The sequence below is a fragment of the Agelaius phoeniceus genome, chromosome 26 (genome assembly GCF_051311805.1).
Source record: "Agelaius phoeniceus isolate bAgePho1 chromosome 26, bAgePho1.hap1, whole genome shotgun sequence".
NCBI lineage: Eukaryota > Metazoa > Chordata > Aves > Passeriformes > Icteridae > Agelaius > Agelaius phoeniceus.
In genome coordinates, this window is record NC_135290.1 from 3,584,373 (window position 1) to 3,604,087 (window position 19,715).

The following is a 19,715-nucleotide window of genomic DNA, read 5'->3' on the forward strand; positions in this document are numbered from 1 at the left end:
AGAGTTGCATTTCTTTTAGGGTTTTTTTTCCTGATCATTTATCTAAGAAGGCACTGAATGTACCCCCAGCATGTTTGATGATGATGCAGAACTGGAGGCTGTTCTGTCATTCAGTGAGATCTTGACAGGCTGGAGAGTTGGGCAGAGAGAAACCTAAAGAAATTCAACAAGGACAAGTGTAGGGTCCTGCACTGGGGGAGGAATGACCCCAAGTACCAGGCTGGGGGCTGACCTACTAGAGAGCAGCTCTGCAGAGAAGGACCTGGGGCTTTTGGTGGGTGACAAGGTGACCATGAGCTGGCAGTGTGCCCTTGGGGCCAGGAGGGCCAAAAGGATCCTGAGGTGCATCAGGAAGAGTGTGCTCACAGGAGGGGACCGTGCCCCTCTGCTCAGCCCTGTGAGGCACACTTGGGGTGCTGTGTCCAGCACCACCAGCTTCATTGAGTGGCTTAACCCCGGCCTGAGGTGGGTCACACCTCTGGAACTGTGTCTGGTGTCAGAGCAGTGTGAAGGCAGCCCTTGGTCTGTTCTCATGGTGGTCACTGTGCTGAACACCACATCCCTGCTCACCACCACATCCCTGCTCACCACCAGCTCCCTTTCCTGCTCTGATGGTATCACCCCAGAGCTGTCACCACTGTAGCCTTTGTGGTGCAACCACTGTAGCGTTCCTCACCCTGAAGACACTGTCTGCAAACAACTGGTCATGCACAGGAAACCTTGCATGCAGATGGTCACCAGAGCATCAATGGGAGCTGTTTTCTACTCTGCTGCACACTGACACTGCCCTAGAGTCACACCAAATGATCGAGATGGGAAGGGACCTTCAGCTGTTGTCTGGTCCAATGCCCCTGCTCAAGCATGGCCACCTAAAGCACCAATTGCTCAGAACCAGTTCCAGGTGGTTTTGGAACATCTCTAAGCATGGAGACACCACAACCTCCCTGGCCAAGCTGTACCAGTGCTTGGTCACCCTCACAGATAAAAGTGTTTGCTGCTGCTCAGACAGAGCATCTCATGTGTCAGTTTGTGCCCATTGCCTCTTGTCCTGTCACTGCACACCACTCTGAAATTAACCTGTATTTCTCCTACTTATATCCTACCTTCAGAGATTTACATCCATGGGTAATGTCCCACCACAACCAGCTCTTTCCAGGGTAAAAACTCAGCTGTACCAGGCATTCCCTGTAGGAGAGATGTCCCAGTCCCTCCATCATCTCCAGGCCCCTTTGCTGAACTCTCCCCAGCACATCTGATTCTCTTTTACTGGGAGCTCAGGACCCACAGTACTCCAGGTGCCATCTCATCAGTACTGAGTAGAAGGGAAGCATCACCTCCCTCAAGCTGTTGGAAACAGCATCCTAGAATAATTTCGGTTGTAAGGGATCATCTAATTCAACCCCTAAGCAATGAGCAGGGACACCTTCTGCTAGACCAAGTTACTCAGAGCACCACCCAACCTTGAATGTCTCCAGGGATGGGGCATCTAAAGCTCTCTGGGCAGCCCATTTAATTGTTTTGACACCCTCATCATCAAACATTTCTTTCTTATATCTAATCTAATAATTAAGATGCTAATCATCTTCTTTATATATATTCTAATAACTAAGTGGTTTATCTACTGTCTTTTAATTTAAAAGAATAATTTTATTTTATTAGCCTTGCAGTATTGCAACAGGCCCCAGTACAGACATTTGAGTCACACAACTCATCTTGATCACCAGGTAGATATTCGGTTTTTCTTCATTTATTGTTTAATATTTCTTATTCTTAATTGTGCCTGAAAATTTCTATGACCTGTCCATCTTCCCACTGAGCCAGTTCTTTTCAGGGTTCATGTCCTGGGAAAACTGGAGTGCAGGGGAATCAAAGTAAAATATATGACATTATTTGTTAATTAGGATTTTTTTTCTTTCACTCATTGCAAAAGGCCTTGAAAGCCTTTTGCAATGGCGATGAATATTGCTTCTGTCTCTGTGTATAATTAGTACAGCAAGTAAAGGTAGTGCTAATTAGAGCAGAGAAAGGCTTTACAAACAAAGCCTTTGGCACTTCTGTGGGTTGCAGTAAACAGGAGAAGAGGCTGGAATAAGAATTGTCTTATTGCCAGCACATGAATCAAACTTTGACTCAGGTCTCTCCCTGCTTGGTCCCAAAGATATTTTCCTCTCTCTGCCTGATTCCCACCAGGGTATAAACAGGACTAATTCCCTATTAAAATGTTTCCATTTCCATTCTCCCTGTCACAGGTAATTAGAACAAAAGACAAACACAAATTAAGCTGTAGGTATTCACTGAAACACCGCTGGGAGCTCCCTAATTAACCACACAATGCTTCCAGCACAGGAACAACCACAGAGCTCATTATGGCTGTCAGCTTTTTAATGAGCCCCTGCAGGACCGTGGTGCCACCTCCCAGTTCCTCGTGGCTGTGGCACAAGCTGGCAAAGTGCCTTGAGGAAATGACAAGGCAGGAGCAGGAACAAACTTACTGTGAGCTTTAATAGAGCCCAGTGCGAGGTGAGAGAGTTGGACAAAGTGTTCCCAGCAGGGCTCATTAGAGCACAGACTCACAGACTTTGATTACAGACAGCTCAGCAAGCCTCAAACGTCTCCTGCTCCAGCGTTCCCTCTCAGAAGTCAAAGAGCAGGGCCCAGGCAGTGCCAAGGTGGTGCTTTCTGTCAGCATCACCCCAGGCAGGGCAAAGGAAATGGCACGGACACAAACCTGCTCTGCCAAGCCATGGGCAGAGGCAGAGCCTGCTCTGCAGGTGTCAGCTGCAGGGCTCAGCCCAGAGCTGTCACTGCAACAGTGTGGCTGCAAGAGAGTGACTGCAACACTGTGACTGCAAGTGTGGCTGCAAGAGAGTGACTGCAAGCGTGGCTGCAAGAGAGTGACTGCAACAGTGTGGCTGCAAGAGAGTCACTGCAACACTGTGACTGCAACACTGTGACTGCAACACTGTGACTGCAACACTGTGACTGCAACACTGTGACTGCAAGTGTGGCTGCAAGAGAGTGACTGCAAGAGAGTGACTGCAACACTGTGACTGCAAGTGTGGCTGCAAGAGAGTCACTGCAACAGTGTGATTGCAAGAGAGTCACTGCAACACTGTGACTGCAACACAGTCACTGCAACACTGTCACCACAACACTGTCACTGCAACAGTGTGCAACACTGTGACTGCAACATTGTGGCTGCAACAGTGTGGCCACAACACTGTGACTGCAACAGAGTGACTGCAACAGAGTGACTGCAACACGGTCACTGCAACACACACAGTCACTGCAACACTGTCACTGCAATGCACAGTGACTGCATCACTGTCACTGCATCACTGTGACTGCAACAGAGTGACTGCAACAGTGTGACCACAACACTGTCACTGCAACACACACAGTCACTGCAACACTGTCACTGCAATGCACAGTGACTGCACAGAGTGACTGCATCCCTGTCACTGCATCACTCACTGCAACCCAGTGACTGCATCACACAGTGCTGACCCCTTTGGACCCAGCAGCCACCCCAGCTCCCAGCTCCCTCCCTGCACCCTGCTCTGGGTGAGCCCTGCATTCAAACATGCAGGTTTAATTGCAGCACCCCAGGCCCTGTCCTCTGTCCCATCCCTCTCTGCTCTGTGAGATAAACCTTAAAGAGGATGCTGGTAAATTCTGCATGTCTGTAGAACTTGTGTTAACTTCTGCCATCAGTCTTTGGCCTAGAAAAGAAAAGTTTTGAAGTTCACATAAATGGCTGAAAACAGCTGGGATGTCAATTACAAACTAATATGAATATGAAATGTATAAAAGTGTGGAACCAGTTAAGACTTACCACATGTAATTTAATTTTTGAAAAAATATGCCCACTTGCAGCTGTGTAGCATTCACATCCACTGAGACGATTCTAGTCATGTTGGTATAGTTACTTTAGACAAGAGATTGGATTGTTCCCTCTGAATTTGATTTCATTCATCTTTAGATCTATCTTTAGGTGTCTAAAAAAACCTATTCCTTAAATCTAAAGATTCAGCTGTCCTGAATCACAGAGTGAAATGGGACACTGTGCAGAGGAGTGGGATTGCAATCAGCTGATTTGGGGAATCACTGCTGAGATGAAATCTGAACTGGACACCCAGGCAACGGGTGCAATTCATAAAGAGACAACCCTTTTCCACAGAAAAGTGCCTCATCCTCACTTTGGGCAGTTAAAGTCACTCAGATTAGCCAATTTGATAGTAAAGAGTCAAGGGTAAGTATTATTAGTCACAGGCTCTGAGGGCTAAAAATGTAATGAGAAGCTTTCCTCAAGAATGTTATTTTCTTTCATTGTCTTTTAGGGAAAAAATGCTTACAGTTCCCTAAGCTTTAGGAATTATTCACATTTCTTGATCACTTTGCTCAGAGTATCCTTCACTTCTCTATTTGTCAGACTGTAGATGAGCAGTGGAGGAGCAACAGTGTAAAAACCTGAGAAGATTATTCAGTGCTTTGAGAGCCCTAATTGTTGGCACATGTCAGGCTGTAATTATACCCAGGGGAAAACATACAGTAAGGAATCACAATTTGAGGGGGTTTGGGAAACTTTGGGAAAGAACACTCTCATCCTTGCATAGGTTTATTGTTTTGGCATCATCAGTGACCTTGGATGTTCAACCACACTCGCACTGTCCAGGAGATTGGGGATATGTCCAGACTTGGAATGAAGAACCACTCAAGGAAAAGTGGAAAGGACCATTCCAAGTTCCCCTGACTATCCACACATCTGTCAAAATTACTGGTGGAGATTCCTGGATTCACTACACACAGCCAAAGCCAGCCCCAAACCTGGAAATGCCTTTACAGCTAAGACTGAAACAAAATGTTCCATGAATTGTGCTTGGCATCAAGGATTATTGTACTTGGCATCAAGGATTATCTCTACTGAATTAGAGGGAGGACAAGGAATTCTGTTGATGGGTTCAGTGTGTGTGGTAGTGATTGTAAACACAGCTTTGTGGAAGCTGAAGTTCTAAAAACAAGAATATTAATAAGAATGGTGTTTCTGTACTTGTTTTGTGGCTTAGTAGCTCAATGTGATCTCTGTAGCCTGTGGAGGACCCACATGCACTGACCATAACCCTCCCCACCCACCCTGTGTGCTGGGCACAGTGCTGGAATACTCTGGAATGAATGAACAAACTTGTTTATTCAGGTGTTTAGTATTTCATTTTGTTTCTCACAATCTAAACTATCTTAGTTGGCTATAAATTACATTGGTCATCCCCAAAACCAGTGTGTTTCACTCCTGGTAGAAATTAGCAAACCATCTCTCTGTATTTACCTCAATCTATGAGAGTTTTTGTTTCTGTTTTTCCTCTTTTCCCACTGTGGGTGGAAGGTGTGAGTGGGAATTTGGTTACTCACTAAAGCTAACCCATCCCAGCAAGGGGGGAAACGCTGAGGCAAAGCTGACACCAGGGAACAGAAGATCAGAAAATCCTTTCTGTGCTGGCATATTTTCATTGCCAACAGGAGGAATTACAAACCATCTACAAAGCACAAACCATTTGAAATCAGCATCTTTAATTCACAATACAGATGTTGCACCTGGGAAACAATTCAGATACTTGGATGGGCTACTCCACTGTCACCATCATATTTTCTGGAAAAATCCCTTCACCAGGATTTCTCTCCTAGGAAGCTGAGAAGCCTCAGAGAAAAAGGAGAACAATATTATCTCATTTGCTTCTCCTGTGTTTTGCTGCTTTGGAATGTGGTAGGTGATGGTTTCATTGGTTTCATGTGAATTGTTTTTACTTAATGACCAACCACTGTCAAACTGTGTCAGGGCTTTGGAGACAGTCATGAGTTTTTCATTAGTATCATTCAGCCTTCTGTCTGTATCCTTTCTGTATTCTTTAGTATAGTTTTAGTATAGCAGAATATAATATAATATAATATAATATAATATAATATAATATAATATAATATAATATAATATAATATAATAATTAGCCTTCTAAGAACATGGGGTCAGATTCCTTCATTTCCTTCCAACGGACTTGTTCTTAATTTCTCTACCAATCCTCTCAAACTTTTCAATAGATGATCCCAGCTCTCTTGCCATTTACAACGTCTATGAGGATCTTGTACACCAGACTTACTACTGCTGCTCTCTGCAGCTTTATTGCTTCTCAGCTTCTCCCTTGAATATCTTTCCTGCAAACATACTGGAGGACAGCCAGACTGCTGGTTGGGAAGATCTATGTTATAGGAACAGATTTTGGCAGTCAAAACCTGGATATATCACAGTGAAATTTGTATTAGAGCACATCTAGTATAAAAGAAAAGCACCCACTCTGCACAAAGGTGGGATCGTATGAAGCAACCATTTGTAAGAGAGGGATAAGCAAATCTTGGCTTATATTTATTATTTTATGATGAGAAATTACTATTATCAGAATAATTATTATTTTATTATCAGAAAACACAAGACTCCACCATTCACATCTGCCTCAGAGAGCCAGAAAACTTCAGAATTTTCTCCTTTAAAGCTTGCTTGACTTGCCTGTTCCTGAGTGAGTAGATGTAAGGGTTGACTGTCTGAGTCAGCACGGAGAAGAACAAAGACAGAACTTTGTCAGAGTCCTGCCCACCTCGCTGGGCTGGGCGGATGTACCTGTAAATACAGGTGCTGTAAAACACCATCACCACCAGGAGGTGAGCTGAGCACGTGGAAAATGCCTTCCTCCTGCCTGCTGCTGATGGAATAAGCAAGATGGTGACAATAATGCAGCCATAAGAAACAGCAGTTACTATCAGGGTACCGGGGAGGATGATGATGAGTATGATGAACATCAGCTCTTCGATGAAGCCTGTGTCTGTGCAGGACAGCTGCAGCAACAGGGAAGCATCACAGTAAAAGTGATTCATGACATTGGGACCACAGAATGGCAACTGCACTGTCATGATGGTGGGGGGAAACATCAGGAGAAAAGTCAGTGCCCAGCAGCCCAGGATCAGCTGCAGGCAGAATCTGCTGTTCATGATGGCTGGGTAGTGCAAGGGGTGGCAGATGGCAACATAGCGGTCCAGGGACATCACTGCCATGTAGAAAAGGGTGCAGGTACCCAGGCAGTAGAAAAGCAGCATCTGGAGGAAGCAGCCAGGCAGGGAAATTGTCCTCCTCTCTGTCAGGAGGCTGTACAGGGTGCTGGGAAGGAAGGTGGAGGTGAAGGTGATTTCCAAAAGGGCAAAATTCCTGAGGAAGTAGTACATAGGGGTCTGGAGGAAGTTATTGGTAAGAGTGATGCTGATGACAGAAATGTTTCCAAGCAGGATCAAGAGGTAGGCAATGCCAAGGAGCACAAAGAGGGTGATCTCCCACTGGCGGCTGTTAGCTAGTCCCAGGAGGACAAACTCCACTACACTTGTGTGGTTCATTGAGACATCATTGAAAAAGCTGGCAAGAAAAAGAAGAAAACCTGTTTTGGGAACTGTTGGAAAACAGCTGAACATGTGTCAGTTTGGCTTTGCTAACATTACAGGGCAATACCAGCAACAAACCTCTTGTAAAAGACTGCAGCAGCCACAGAAACCACATATTAAAAATCGTGGTCATGTCAAAGGAGTCCCAAGCTTCATTTGTAAGACTGAGTCCTCACTCCAGTTAAAACAATTCCTGAGAGGTGCAGAAGCTGTTATTGGGTCTCTCTGAATGATCTGACAACATCCACCCTCCAACAAACCAAAAAAAAGGAGCCAAATGCCCAGAATGGGAACTTTGCTGTGTCCAGAGACTTACCACAGAGGAATGCAATCATTCACAGACTGACTCTGAAGCAGGTCAGATTGGTGCAAGGAAACATTAATATTGTAAAAAGAGCAAATTACTGCAGTTAAAAGGAGGCAGGGAAAGAGAGAGAGAGGTGGAAGAAGAGAAGAGAGAGAGGCAGAGACTCTTCAGAGAAGAAGCAGACAGACAGCAATGCTGTAAAGTTGAGGCTTCTGGCTACCACTGAGAGAAGGCAAAATGCACAGAGCAGTGCTGGATGTTACAGCAGGCACCAGTGGGACTGAGGGAATGGCAACAACTGTGAGGGCATTGCCTGTTTGCTTACCCTCAGCTCCACAGCTGCAGTGCATCAGCTCTGATGCTGATCCTTCTTCTTCAGAGCCCCTGTGTCCAAGCCCCCCACCCAAGCTCAGTGTTCTCTGCCCAGTGACCCTGTCCGTGGCTCTGCTGCCAAACTCCACCATGGCATCACCTCCTGAAGGGAGACCTGGAACCTCTGTCTGATCCCCTTCAAGCACAGTTTGTTCTTGCAGGTTGCCAGATCCCATCTGTGGTTTTTCAATTCTTCCTCCCAGACACCAGCCCTCCTTGCCCTGTCTTGTTTTGCACTCATATAATCTATTCTGTTATCTGGTATTTTAATCTGGGTTTAGATGAATTTCAGGCTCATTGCAGATATTTCTGAATGACTGAAGTAAACAACAACACAATGAATTTCCAGGAAAAGCAAGCCCATCTTATTTAGCTGATAACCCATATCAAACAAGACACTCAAATTTTCCTCTTGAAATGCTCAACAAAAGGATAGCTAGAAACTGGGATGGTACAACCCTTCTTAATGCACTATTCCCACCAAATCTTTCCCCTTAGAGCCCTTTTCAAGCAAAAACAGGAGTTTATTGGCATCATCTTATGGTTGTTTCTCAAAAAACACCAATACAAAACTTCCCTCTAACAAACTATATTAAATATAGGACATATTTTCAATGCCACAGATGGACTGATATTATCTTGAAATTGAGAGAGGTCCCCTAAGCCAAGAAACTCCCTCAGTAACAGCTAAAGGCTTTTACTTTAGTTTGAAGATTAGAAGTTCAGTTTTCCAAGTCAATGCTCCTTTAAACTTTCCCTCTTCTTCAGAAAACTACACCCAAACTCTAAGAAATGCTCCAGGTAGTTACCAGTATATCCACCACAATCCAGGATGCCACAAAGAGAATTCTGAGTCTGATTCTGTTCCTCCTTAACTTAGTCTTACAATTGATTTCTGGCAAAAAAAAAATTTCCTCTCTCTTCAGCTCCTTTATATAATAGTGGCAGGGTATTACAGTCCTGTGTTTCCTCACTGTGCCAAACCTCAGGGACCAATTAGGTATCAAAATCTGAAAAAACACCTTGTGGGAAAACACTTGTGAAAGAACAGCAAGAGTATAATCAAACCACAGAGAAAATGAGATTGGGAAGGACCTCTGGAGGTCCAGTCCTTGCTGAAATCAAAGCAGGACAGGGTTGCTCATGCCCTTCTCTCAGTAAGTGTGGATATCTCCAAACAGGGCATGTATAAACTTCCCTGCAGTGCCACAACTCCCCTTGTGATTTTTGTGCAGAAAAGATTTACTTGAAGCCCTTTGTGAGAGCTCTGGCTCTAACTTGTCTCTGAGTCCCCTTCAGTGGACTCCTCTTGACTTTGTCTTCTCTCTGCTTCTCCTCAGGTGTGACGTGCCCCAGTTCTCTGATAAACTTGCTTGTCCTCCACTGGACTCACACCATCCTAATAACACCTTTGGGGTTTTTTTGTACTGTGCACAGCTGTCCCAATACACTCTCACAAGTGCCAAGCAGCAAGAATTTAGTGCCAGATCAGCCTGGCAGAAGGCTCACCCAGTGTGATCTGTGTGCAGACCTGGAGATGAGAAATGCTGACTTGGAAATGCCATGGAACAGGACAGACATTGCTGAGAGAGAAATGGAAATAGGAAAAAGTTTCAGAGGATGGCATTGACATCCTCCTCATGGCTCCTACTACAATGCATCTTTCACAGTTCTATTTCTCCAAATTATCCAGTGACAATACCACTGGATAATTTGGAGAAATAGAACTGTGAAAGATGCATTGTAGTAGGAGCCATGAGGAGTAAGTTTAGATGATTGGATTTAAGGCATTTACAGCATGGTGTAGCAAAAGCTGATAGGCCAAGGAACGCTTATGGTGTATTGGAATTAAGAAATAATTGGGTTCTGATTGTGATTGTATGAATTATAACATCTGTATTGTCTCACCCTTCTCATGAGGCTGAAAATGGAATAAAAGTTTTTAAAACACCTCTGAGTTACCCCATCTCTGGGTCAGAAAATGGATTGATCCAACATAAACTCAGCAGGGAGTGGTGGCTGACAGAGGATTGCCTGGGGTGGTGTTCACAGGGGTCCCAGGACGAGGGAAGAGATGAGAATCTTGACTCCATGTTTCAGAAGGCTGATTTATTATTTTATTATATATATTACATTAAAAGAAAATAATATATTGAAACTATACTAAAAGAATAGAAGAAAGGATTTCATCAGAAGGCTTGAAAGGAATAGAATGGAATGGTAATAAAATCTTGAGACTGACCAGAGAGTCTGAGCCAGCTGACTGTGATTGGCCATTAATTAAAAACAACCACATGAGACCAATCAAAGATGCACCAGTTGAATTCCACAGCAGCAGATAATCATTGTTTACATGTTGTTTCTGAGGCCTCTCAGCTTCTCAGGAGAAAAAAATCCTAGCAAAGGATTTTTCATAAAATAATTCTGTGATAATTGCCAACGCCTCAGAGCTGACCCTGGCCTGGAACAGCTGCTGTACCTCACACAGCCAAAGTGATTTCCACAACCCAGCCTCAGGCCCATCAGATCTGTGTGACTGCTGGGATCAAAGATTTTTTTTTTTTTTATGGTTTCCTTGCAGTGTCACTGAAACTGTGAGAAAAACCCTCCAACAACATATTTAGTGTTAGAGAGTGAAGGCATTACTTTAATCTGGCCAGGATGTGCAACAGAAAGAATTTCATCCACACATTGTTGGTGATGAAGAGAGACAGAAAATACCGATTTGGTGATCAGAATCCAAATTTATTGTGGACTACCAATGCTTATATACTTTTTTAGGAAGACTAGCAATGTTTACTACAATGATTAGGTTAAAATCGCATACACAAGCATATTACAACTTTTCTTGCTTGCAGAGTTTAATGAAATTTTCTTTTCTGGTAAACCTCTCTGATTGAATCTTCATTTAATCCTCAAAGTTCTGTTTGCTCTTGCCAAGGCATCCTGTTATCAAATCTCTTATGCCAACCAGGTCCAAAGTTGATCATCTGTCTTGCATCCAATATCTCAACAACATATTGCCTGGGTGTGCAGAGAAAATCCTTCCATCACACATCACTTTTTACTGGATTTTTCAGATACTTATACAGTCAAACCCCATGGAAATTCATTGTTCAGTGTTCATTGGTTTCAAGTTATGCAGCTCTTAGCATTTGGTTTCCCATTGGTTATGGATCTGTTGGGCTCTGTTGTTAATTAGGTCCTCATTCCTTGGTTCTCTCATTTTTTCTCAGACCAGGTGTCTCTGACCATGCCGGGGTGAGGTTTGAGTTGATGTTCATTAATGGTCATTATCTTTTGTGTCTTTTCTGTGCTGCTCCCAGCCTGCTGAGATGTTAAGCTCATCACCTTGAGTGACAATCCTTTGAAAAGAAACTTCAACTCCTTTCCCCCGGCAAAGGGGAACAAAAAACTGACTAAAGTTACAAAACAATTTAAATTTTGTATCATTTTCCAACAGCAGGAGGCAGACTTGGATCGTTTTGTTTTTACCCGGGAGGGGAATCAGTGTCTCCTGGACACTCATTCGTCCAGGAGCCTGGACACCCCTTCGGCCACAAACACCAGGACATTCCTTCAGCCAGGAATCCCCCTGGACCTTCCTTCGGCCACAAACACCGGGACATTTCTTCATCCAGGAATCATCCGGACACTCCTTCGGCCACAAACACCAGGACATTCCTTCGTCCAGGAATCCCCCTGGACATTCCTTCGGCCACAAACACCAGGACATTCCTTCAGCCAGGAATCCCCCTGGACATTCCTTCGGCGAGGGGCCCCAGACATTCCCTCAGCCAGGTATCCCTGACACCCCCTCAGCCGAGCCGCCTCAGGCAAAGCCCCGCCCCCAGCAGCAGCGCCGGGCTCTGATTGGCTTTTGGAAAGAAAAATTCTCTAATCTGCCCAGCAACAGCCAGCTCTACGCTCTTATTGGCTCTTTGCAAGCACAGGGGTGCGGACACCGCGAACCCCTGAGCGCATGCGCAATTTCCCCTATAGCTCGCCGCCACGTCAGTACGCGCCCGCGCGGTGCGGGCGGGCGACGCGGCGCATGCGCAGAGCGAGAGGCGGCGGTCATGGCGGGCTCGGTGCGGGCTGTGGCGCGGCGCTTTCTGTCCGAGTACGGCGGCGGCACCGCCGGGCGCCTCAAGGCGCTGGACGCCTTCCTGCTCTACGTGCTGCTCACGGGCGCGCTGCAGTTCGGATACTGCCTCGGCGTCGGCACCTTCCCCTTCAACTCCTTCCTCAGCGGCTTCATCTCGGCCGTCGGCAGCTTCATCCTGGGCGGTCAGTGCCGGCCCCTCACGGCCGTGGCGCGGGTCGGGCTCACCCTGAGCCTCCGCCCGGAGGTGGCGGGGAGCCTCAGGAATCAGCAGCGCTCAGAGCTGGCCCTGTAGCCGGGAGCTCCGGGGCCCTCAGCACCCCCGGGGCCCTCAGCACCCCCGGGGCCCTCAGCACCCCCGGGGCCCTCAGCACCCCCGGGGCCCTCAGCACCCCCGGGGCCCTCAGCACCCCCGGGGCCCTCAGCACCCCCGGGGCCCTCAGCACCCCCGGGGCCCTCAGCACCCCCGGCCTTTCCCAGTTCCCCGTTCCGCTCCCCTGCTCTGCAGCTGCAGGGCCGGCCCGGAGCGTTGTCCCCCGGCTGTCCTTGCAGTTCAGAGGGACTGAGAGTCCCGCTGGGGCACCTGCACGGTGCTGCTGCCCAGAATACCCCAAAGCCGCCCTGTTTCTGTGCAGGGTTGGAAGAGCTGGGGGTGTTCAGGACAGGAGAAGGTTGCAGTGATATCTGAGAGCCCTTTCCACGGCGTAAAGAGGCTCCAAGACAGCTGGAGAGGGATTTTGGACAAGGGCTGGAGTGACAGGACAAGGGAGAATGGCTTCCCACTGCCAGAGGGCAGGGATGGGTGGATAGTGGGATATTGGGAAGGAATTGTTCCCTGTGAGGGTGGAGAGGCCCTGGCACAAAGTGCCCAGACTGCCTGAATTCCTGGAGGCATCCAGGGTGAGTTTAGGTGGGGCTTGGAGCAGCCTGGAATAGTGGAAGGTGTCCCTGGGATTGGAATGAGATCTCTAAGGTCCTTTCAGCCCAAATCATTCTGTGTTTCTGGCACACCCAGCAGAGAACAGAGGAATATGGACACTCCTGGGTGAGTCCAGGCCTGCTCTGAGCCTGTTCCCCTCAGGATCTGGGCGCCCTGTGGTGTGTGTGGTGCTGTGGGAGCACTGACTCCACCACAGCCCCATCCAAATTCCCTGCCAGTGTCCTGCTCATCTCTAGGAACGATGGAGTAACTTCTCCCTGAGGGAACAGTGACCCATCCTGGGCTGGGCTGCCCCAGGAAGGCTTTTCTTTCCTCCATGATTTCCTCCTGTGCTCACTGATGGCTCCTTCTTGCTCTGCTGTGCAGTTTGCCTCCGGATCCAGATCAACCCCCAGAACAAGGGCGAGTTCCAGGGCATCTCCCCCGAGCGGGCCTTTGCTGATTTCCTCTTTGCCAACACCATTCTCCATCTCGTTGTCATCAATTTCGTTGGCTGAGCTCTGGGAGAGCCTGACAGGTACTGAGGGGTCACAAAAGGGGCAACCACAGCACTGCAGTGCTTTTGGGGAGAGCTAGAATGAGAATAAATCCAGGAGTCCCCTGAGCTCCTCTGGCCAAGCATAGCTGAGCTGTTGGCCTCTGGGTTGGCACAGAGTGAGGATTTATTTCTGATTTTAACCTTTTTTTGGATTTTGTAATTAAAGAGTTAACTAAGCTACAGAAACCTACCCACATTCCTCTCTTATGAGAGAAATTCCCCATTCTTCTTTGCAGGAGGAGCTTTGGGAGCTCCAAGTCCTGGGCTCTGTGAGGCTGAGGCATGGCTGGGGTTCAGGTCTGGAGTTGTTTGCACATGGGGCAGCAGGGGACAGGGACAGTTGGGTGCTGGGAGTGGGGACATTCCCTGTTGTTTCTCTTGCAAGGTGCCACAGGATCACTGGGGCTTGGGGGAGCTCTGTCCCCTCTGCTCTGCAGTGACATTGCTGATGTTGCCTCCTCTCTTTCCAGGTCTTGAACTGCTCCTGATGGCAAAGCCTGGCATGGGGAAGTGCCCAGCTCACTCTCACCTTCTTCTTTGATGGCTGAAGGGATGCAGGGCTCAAGATTTCCCCCCCTCAGAGTGTCCTGTGGAGGGGTCTGCAGCCTCATGGTGTAACTGGGATTCTTTCCATCAATAAAACCTTTATGACACTGCAGCCTTTTCCATACTGGGGACAAACACAGAGCTTCTCCTGCACCCTGCTTCCCTCTTAGGCATGACTCCCTGCTTTTACATCTCTCCCTTCCTTTCTACCCAACAGGCTTTTTTCCTGTGCCCCAGTTATGGAGGAAAGCAAGAAACAAGTGGTCATGGAAACTCAGTTGTCATCCACCCTTTTCATCTCCCTCTTTCCTGCCTTTTGATCTCCCACAGTCTTTTGCCATCTTGGCCCTGGGCTTCAAATCTGTGGAAAATTCAGCTGAGGCTGTGGTTGGTGGTCACAAAGGGAGGGAAGTGTCCTCCAGCAGATCCCCAGTTTCTGCAGAGGCTCCCACATCCCTCAGAGACACAGGGGACACACCTGGAGAAACAGGGGTCTTCTTGAGCCAGGTCTCATAAGCTCTTGGAGATCTATTTCACACCCAAGATAGCTCAGCTACCTTAGAAGGCATAAAATCAGCAGGATGGCTTCTGTGGTAGTGTTGGAAACAAAAAGGTTTTATTAAAAGGCAAAATAATGAAACTACAAAGAAAAACTGAGCCAAGTGCAAGAGGTTCTTGCTGCTGGTAAAACACCTCACAAAAGTGATTTTTTTTTCTTTGTTTTCTTATTTTTCTAGTAAATTGCTCAGGTGAAACTTTTTGGTTCCTGTCCAATTAGCCATCCTTAAGTTTGAGGTGAAGTCCTCTAAGCCCTATGAAATGTCTTTTCACCTAATTGAAGAGAAAAACTGCTAAGCTTATTTCCTTTTTAAGGGGACAAAAGATACTTTTGTCAACAAAAACTGCATTTCTCTAACCTGGGTGTCCCAGCTGGCCTTTGAGGCTCCCTGAGGGTGATGTGTGGGGTCAGTGTGCCTGCACTCTGACAAACACAGGGCTGTGGGATGGGCTGGCAGGGCCCTGGGCTGCCACTGGAGCTGCTCTGGGGCCAGGGAGGAGCTGCCCCCTCAGAACCACAGAGCCAGGGCTGGAGCATTGTCCAGTCCAGCCATGCACCCACCTGTGACCGTGTTCATCCCCCTCAGGGTGAGGGGAGAGATGAGGATTGACTCCGTGTTCCAGAAGGCTTGACTGATTATTTTATGATATATATTACATTAAAACTATACTAAAAGAATAGAAGAAAGGATTTCATCAGACGGCTGGCTAAGAATAGAATAGGAAGGAATGATAACAGAGGTTTGTGGCTCGGACTCTCTGAGCCAGCTGGGCTGTGATTGGCCATTAATTAGAAACAACCACATGAGCCAATCCCAGATGCACCTGTTGCATTCCACAGCAGCAGATAACCATTGGTTACATTTTGTTCCTGAGGCCTCTCAGCTTCTCAGGAGGAAAAATCCTAAGGAAAGGATTTTTCATAGAAGATGCCTGTGACACCCAGCAGTGCCACTGTAATCAAACCTCATCACCCAGTGCCAGATCCTGGCACCTCCTGAACAGCCCAGTGTGGTAAAATCAGACAACCCCAACTCTGGGAATGATTGGCATCTGACTCCAAGGCTTTAGAATGCTGCACACTCACTTTATTAAAACTATATTATATTACATTATACTATAACTATAAATCATACTTATTTCTAACTAACTGCTCAAAAACCCCATCTGCTGACAGTCCTGACACCCACACGTGGATCCAACAGCTCAATGAAACAAAACACCATCACCAGAATCCAATCAAGTGATCACCTTGGGTAAACAATCTCCAGAACACATTCCACAGGAGCAGCAAATGAGATAAGAATTGGTTTTTCTTTCTCTGAGGTTCCTGGCTGTGATTCCCCGGAAATATCCTTGGGAAGTGGTGGCACGGACATATTTTCAGAAAAATCCTTTTGCTAGGGTTTTTCTCCTTGGAAGCTGAAAGGCCTCAGAAATGAAATGTAACCAATAATTATCTGCTGCTGTGGAATGCAACAGGTGCATCTGGGATTGGTCTCATGTGGTTGTTTTTAATTAATGGCCAATCACAGTCAGCTGTCTTGGACTCTCTGGTCAGTCACAAGATTTTATTATCATTCCTTTCCATTCCTTGCTAGCCTTCTGATGAAATCCTTTCTTCTATTCTTTTAGTATAGTTTTAATATATTATTTTCTTTTAATATAATATATATCATAAAATAATAAATCAGCCTTCTGAAACACGGAGTCAAGATTCTCATCTCTTCCCTCCTCCTCCAGGGACCCCTGCAAACACCACCACAAACTCGTGCCTTGCTTTTCTCTGGGAAGGGAAATGTGGCCACACCCCAGGGGTGGTGGCTCCACCACCTCGCTGGGCAGCCCTTCCAAGGCCTGACCCCCCTGATCTGATCTGAATCTCTCCTGTCTCAGCTCAAGGCCATTCCCAGCTCCTTTCACTGCAGGCACAGCACAAGAGACTGACCCCACCTCACTACAGGTGTGATGTGAGCCCCCCTGAGCCACCTCTTCTCCACAGAGCAACCCCAGCTCCCTCAGCCACCCCCCAGAACAGAAATATTTTCTAGTCCTTTTGTGAGCCTGGTTGCTCTTTGTGGAAACCCAGGGAATATTTCTCTGTCTGCTCTGGGGTGTCCTGACCCCCAGGGCAGCACTGACTCTGACCCTCATTCATGGAGAAAGTTTCCCAGATTTCAGGATAGACTGGAATCCACAAAAGTGTGAAATAGATTATAGAGAGCAGTGTAGGTGCATCACTGGGTGAGAAATTGAGGTTTTGGGGTTTTTAGTGTGCTGTGGATGGAAGCAAGATGGAGGGCACAGGGTGATGTCCTGGGTTTCTTCTTCATGGTCCTTCTTCCTGGGTTTGGGTGGCATTTTGTAATTGGGCAGAAAAATCCACATTGGGATCAGTTATTGGGTTAAAAGGGAAAACAATCCAGTTGTCGGGTCTTAATTGGATAGTTTAGTCTTAAAAGACCTTGTAACAAGAGATTGTTGGCCGTTTTGTGCCTTCTAATGAAAAGCTGCCCAAATCACAGCAGTGAGACTGTTTTACTGATAAGAAATAATAAACACCTGAGTCTGAACACGAATTACTGTGTCAAATGCCTTCAATCCAGACCCAGAAAAGCCAACAACTGGTACCACCACAGCTCTTCACCAGACACACTCCAGCCTCTCAAAATAAAATCCTTTTTAAAGTGAGGGGTCCAGAACTGAGAGCAGCACTGGAAGCGCAGCCTCCCCAGCACATACAGGGGCGATCACTGCGCTGGTTTTGGTACAAGCCAGGCTGCTGTTGGCCCCCTTGGCCGCTTGGGCTCACTGTTGGCTCGCAGCTGGAGCCAGCACTGCCAGGTCCCTCCTCCTGAGCAGCTCCTGAGCCTCCCCTCCCCACCTGGAGCTGCAGAGGCTGCTGCGACCCCAGTGCAGGAGCAGCCCTTGAACCTCATGCCCTGGAGCTTTGCCCTCTGATCCAGTCTGTTCAGGCCTTTCTAGAACCTTCAGGAGGTTCTGTTCTCAAGCTGATGCTGCTTTGTGCTTGTCTGGTTTTCTCTGCAGCTGAAACGCTGGGGAGGTAAAACCTTGAGAGCCTTGAGGCTCCATGGCATGGAAATGTTTGTGTGCTGCACTGAGGAGTTGGAACTTTGGCTCTCTGATGGCTTCAGGACCTCTCAGAATTCTATTTTGGCTCCTCTTTATCACCTTTTTAACATTTCCAGGTTGATTTTGCAACCTGTAGCCAAAACCTCTTTCCTGACACAGGCTGTGAGATGTGAGGGGTCAGGGTTTCACTGTCCTGGGTGATGGAGTCTGGCTCTGTGTCAGGGACAAGAACTCGTGCCAGCACTCCTGGAGTTGTTTGCAGTGGCAGCAGGGCAGGGACAGCAGGCAGGGACTTGTCACAGCCCATGTCACAGTTGAGATGACCATGACACACAGAATATCAGCACAGAGCATCAGAAAGCTTCAGCCCATACAGGGTAACACCACAGCACTTCAGAAGGTTTCAAACCTTGGCCCTTCTTATTCTTTGGCTAAACCTTTTATCCCCTCATGTGTAAAAATGTGAAAAAATGTGTCCCCTGTTGACAGAGTGACTAAATCATCCTTTGTCTCCTTAAAAAGGAAAAAAAAGCCCAGAAGTTTCTCTCCTTAATTAAGTAAAAAGACACCTCATAGGACCTTGGGGACTTCACTTAAGGATATCCATAGGCCAAAAGGTCCTGCCTGAGCAATTCACTAGAAAAAGAAGAAAACAAAAGGAACTAATCACTTTTGTGGGGTGTTTTAGCAGGAACAAGAGCCTCTTACCCCTGGCTCAGGTTTTCTCTGTGAAGAGTTTTGTGTGAAAAACACCAATCACTTGTTTTTGAAATTTTAAAAGTTTAATAGTAATAAAATGGTTAGAAAAATAGTAATATAATTAGAGTAATAATAATTTGGACAATTAGGATTTAGGACAATATGACACAATAAAAACAAAGAGTTATGGACAGTCCAGGTACCTCTTTCTGGGCAAAATAAGCCCAAAAAAGGACCCACGTTAACAGAGGATTAACCCTTAAAAGCAACGGCCTGTTGCATATTCATACACCTCATACATGGTGCATAAATTCCATTCAAACACAGGATTCTGACTGGTCAGTGCCAGCTTCTTCCTCTGAATCCTGAGGCGTCTTCAGTGCTGAGTGAGGCAGGAAGAAGTTCGTTTCTTCTGATAATAGAGAAATAAATTCTCTTTCCCTGAAAGATTCAGGTGTTCTGCGGCTGCTATCTCAGTGTACCTCATTTCTTTCTTTAAAAAAATATCCTACATACATAGTTTCTAATTTAAACATTATGTTATAACCTAAAACTCTATTTAATACACTACTAAAAAAATTAATACAGCATAACTTTCTAACATAACATATAATATCCATTTGAATATTTGCAAAAAGCCAATCATAAAATACACATTTTTCACATTTCTTATTTTGCCTTTTATTCAAAATTTCTATTTCCAACACTACCACAGAAGTACCACTGAAAAACAAAAGCTAAAACCAGAGGCATCACCCCCCCCCACACTTTATAATGCATTTCTGCCCTCCTTTTCCTGCCCACTCTATTCATAGCTCCATCCTTCCTGCTGTGCCCAAAACAACTCCGCAGGCGCAGGCTGTGGTGAGTTTTCATTCCACTTTGCCTTGTGGTCTAACGTCTGCTGTTCTTTTCCACAGCCTCTCCCCTGCCTGCCACGTGCCTCCCCCAGGCCCTTGGTGCTGCACTTTCCAGAGGAAGTGGTTTTTGTGGTGGGCTGCAGGCGGGCACCAGTGGTGACCCAGATCTCGATTGTGGCGTCATGGAACTCGTGCTGTGGCCTCTTCCTGCCCCAGCTGGGCCACCC

The 19,715-nt window shown here is 46.7% G+C and overlaps 2 protein-coding genes across 2 annotated transcripts; one reads left to right on the plus strand and one right to left on the minus strand.

The window, feature by feature from the left end:
- Positions 1 to 6,486: 6,486 nt before the first annotated feature.
- Positions 6,487 to 7,425, minus strand: LOC129130819 (olfactory receptor 6E1-like). The gene has a single exon (XM_054649399.2). It carries the CDS (start codon positions 7,423 to 7,425, stop codon positions 6,487 to 6,489), a length of 939 nt encoding a protein of 312 aa, XP_054505374.2.
- Positions 7,426 to 12,185: 4,760 nt separating this feature from the next.
- On the plus strand, positions 12,186 to 14,390 carry DAD1 (defender against cell death 1). Its single transcript, XM_054649760.2, has 3 exons — positions 12,186 to 12,439; positions 13,561 to 13,711; positions 14,203 to 14,390. The coding sequence occupies exons 1-2, from the start codon at positions 12,229 to 12,231 to the stop codon at positions 13,689 to 13,691; spliced, it is 342 nt and encodes a 113-aa protein (XP_054505735.1). The 5' UTR covers positions 12,186 to 12,228; the 3' UTR covers positions 13,692 to 13,711; positions 14,203 to 14,390.
- The last annotated feature ends 5,325 nt before the right edge of the window (positions 14,391 to 19,715 follow it).

Bases quoted from the DNA above. Each gene is read 5' to 3' on its own strand.
- DAD1 (XM_054649760.2), top strand. From the start codon at position 12,229: ATGGCGGGCTCGGTGCGGGCTGTGGCGCGGCGCTTTCTGTCCGAGTAC. The intron at 12,440-13,560 runs GTCAGTGCCGGC...TCTGCTGTGCAG, and splicing joins CGGCAGCTTCATCCTGGGCG to TTTGCCTCCGGATCCAGATC.
- LOC129130819 (XM_054649399.2), bottom strand. From the start codon at position 7,425: ATGAACCACACAAGTGTAGTGGAGTTTGTCCTCCTGGGACTAGCTAAC.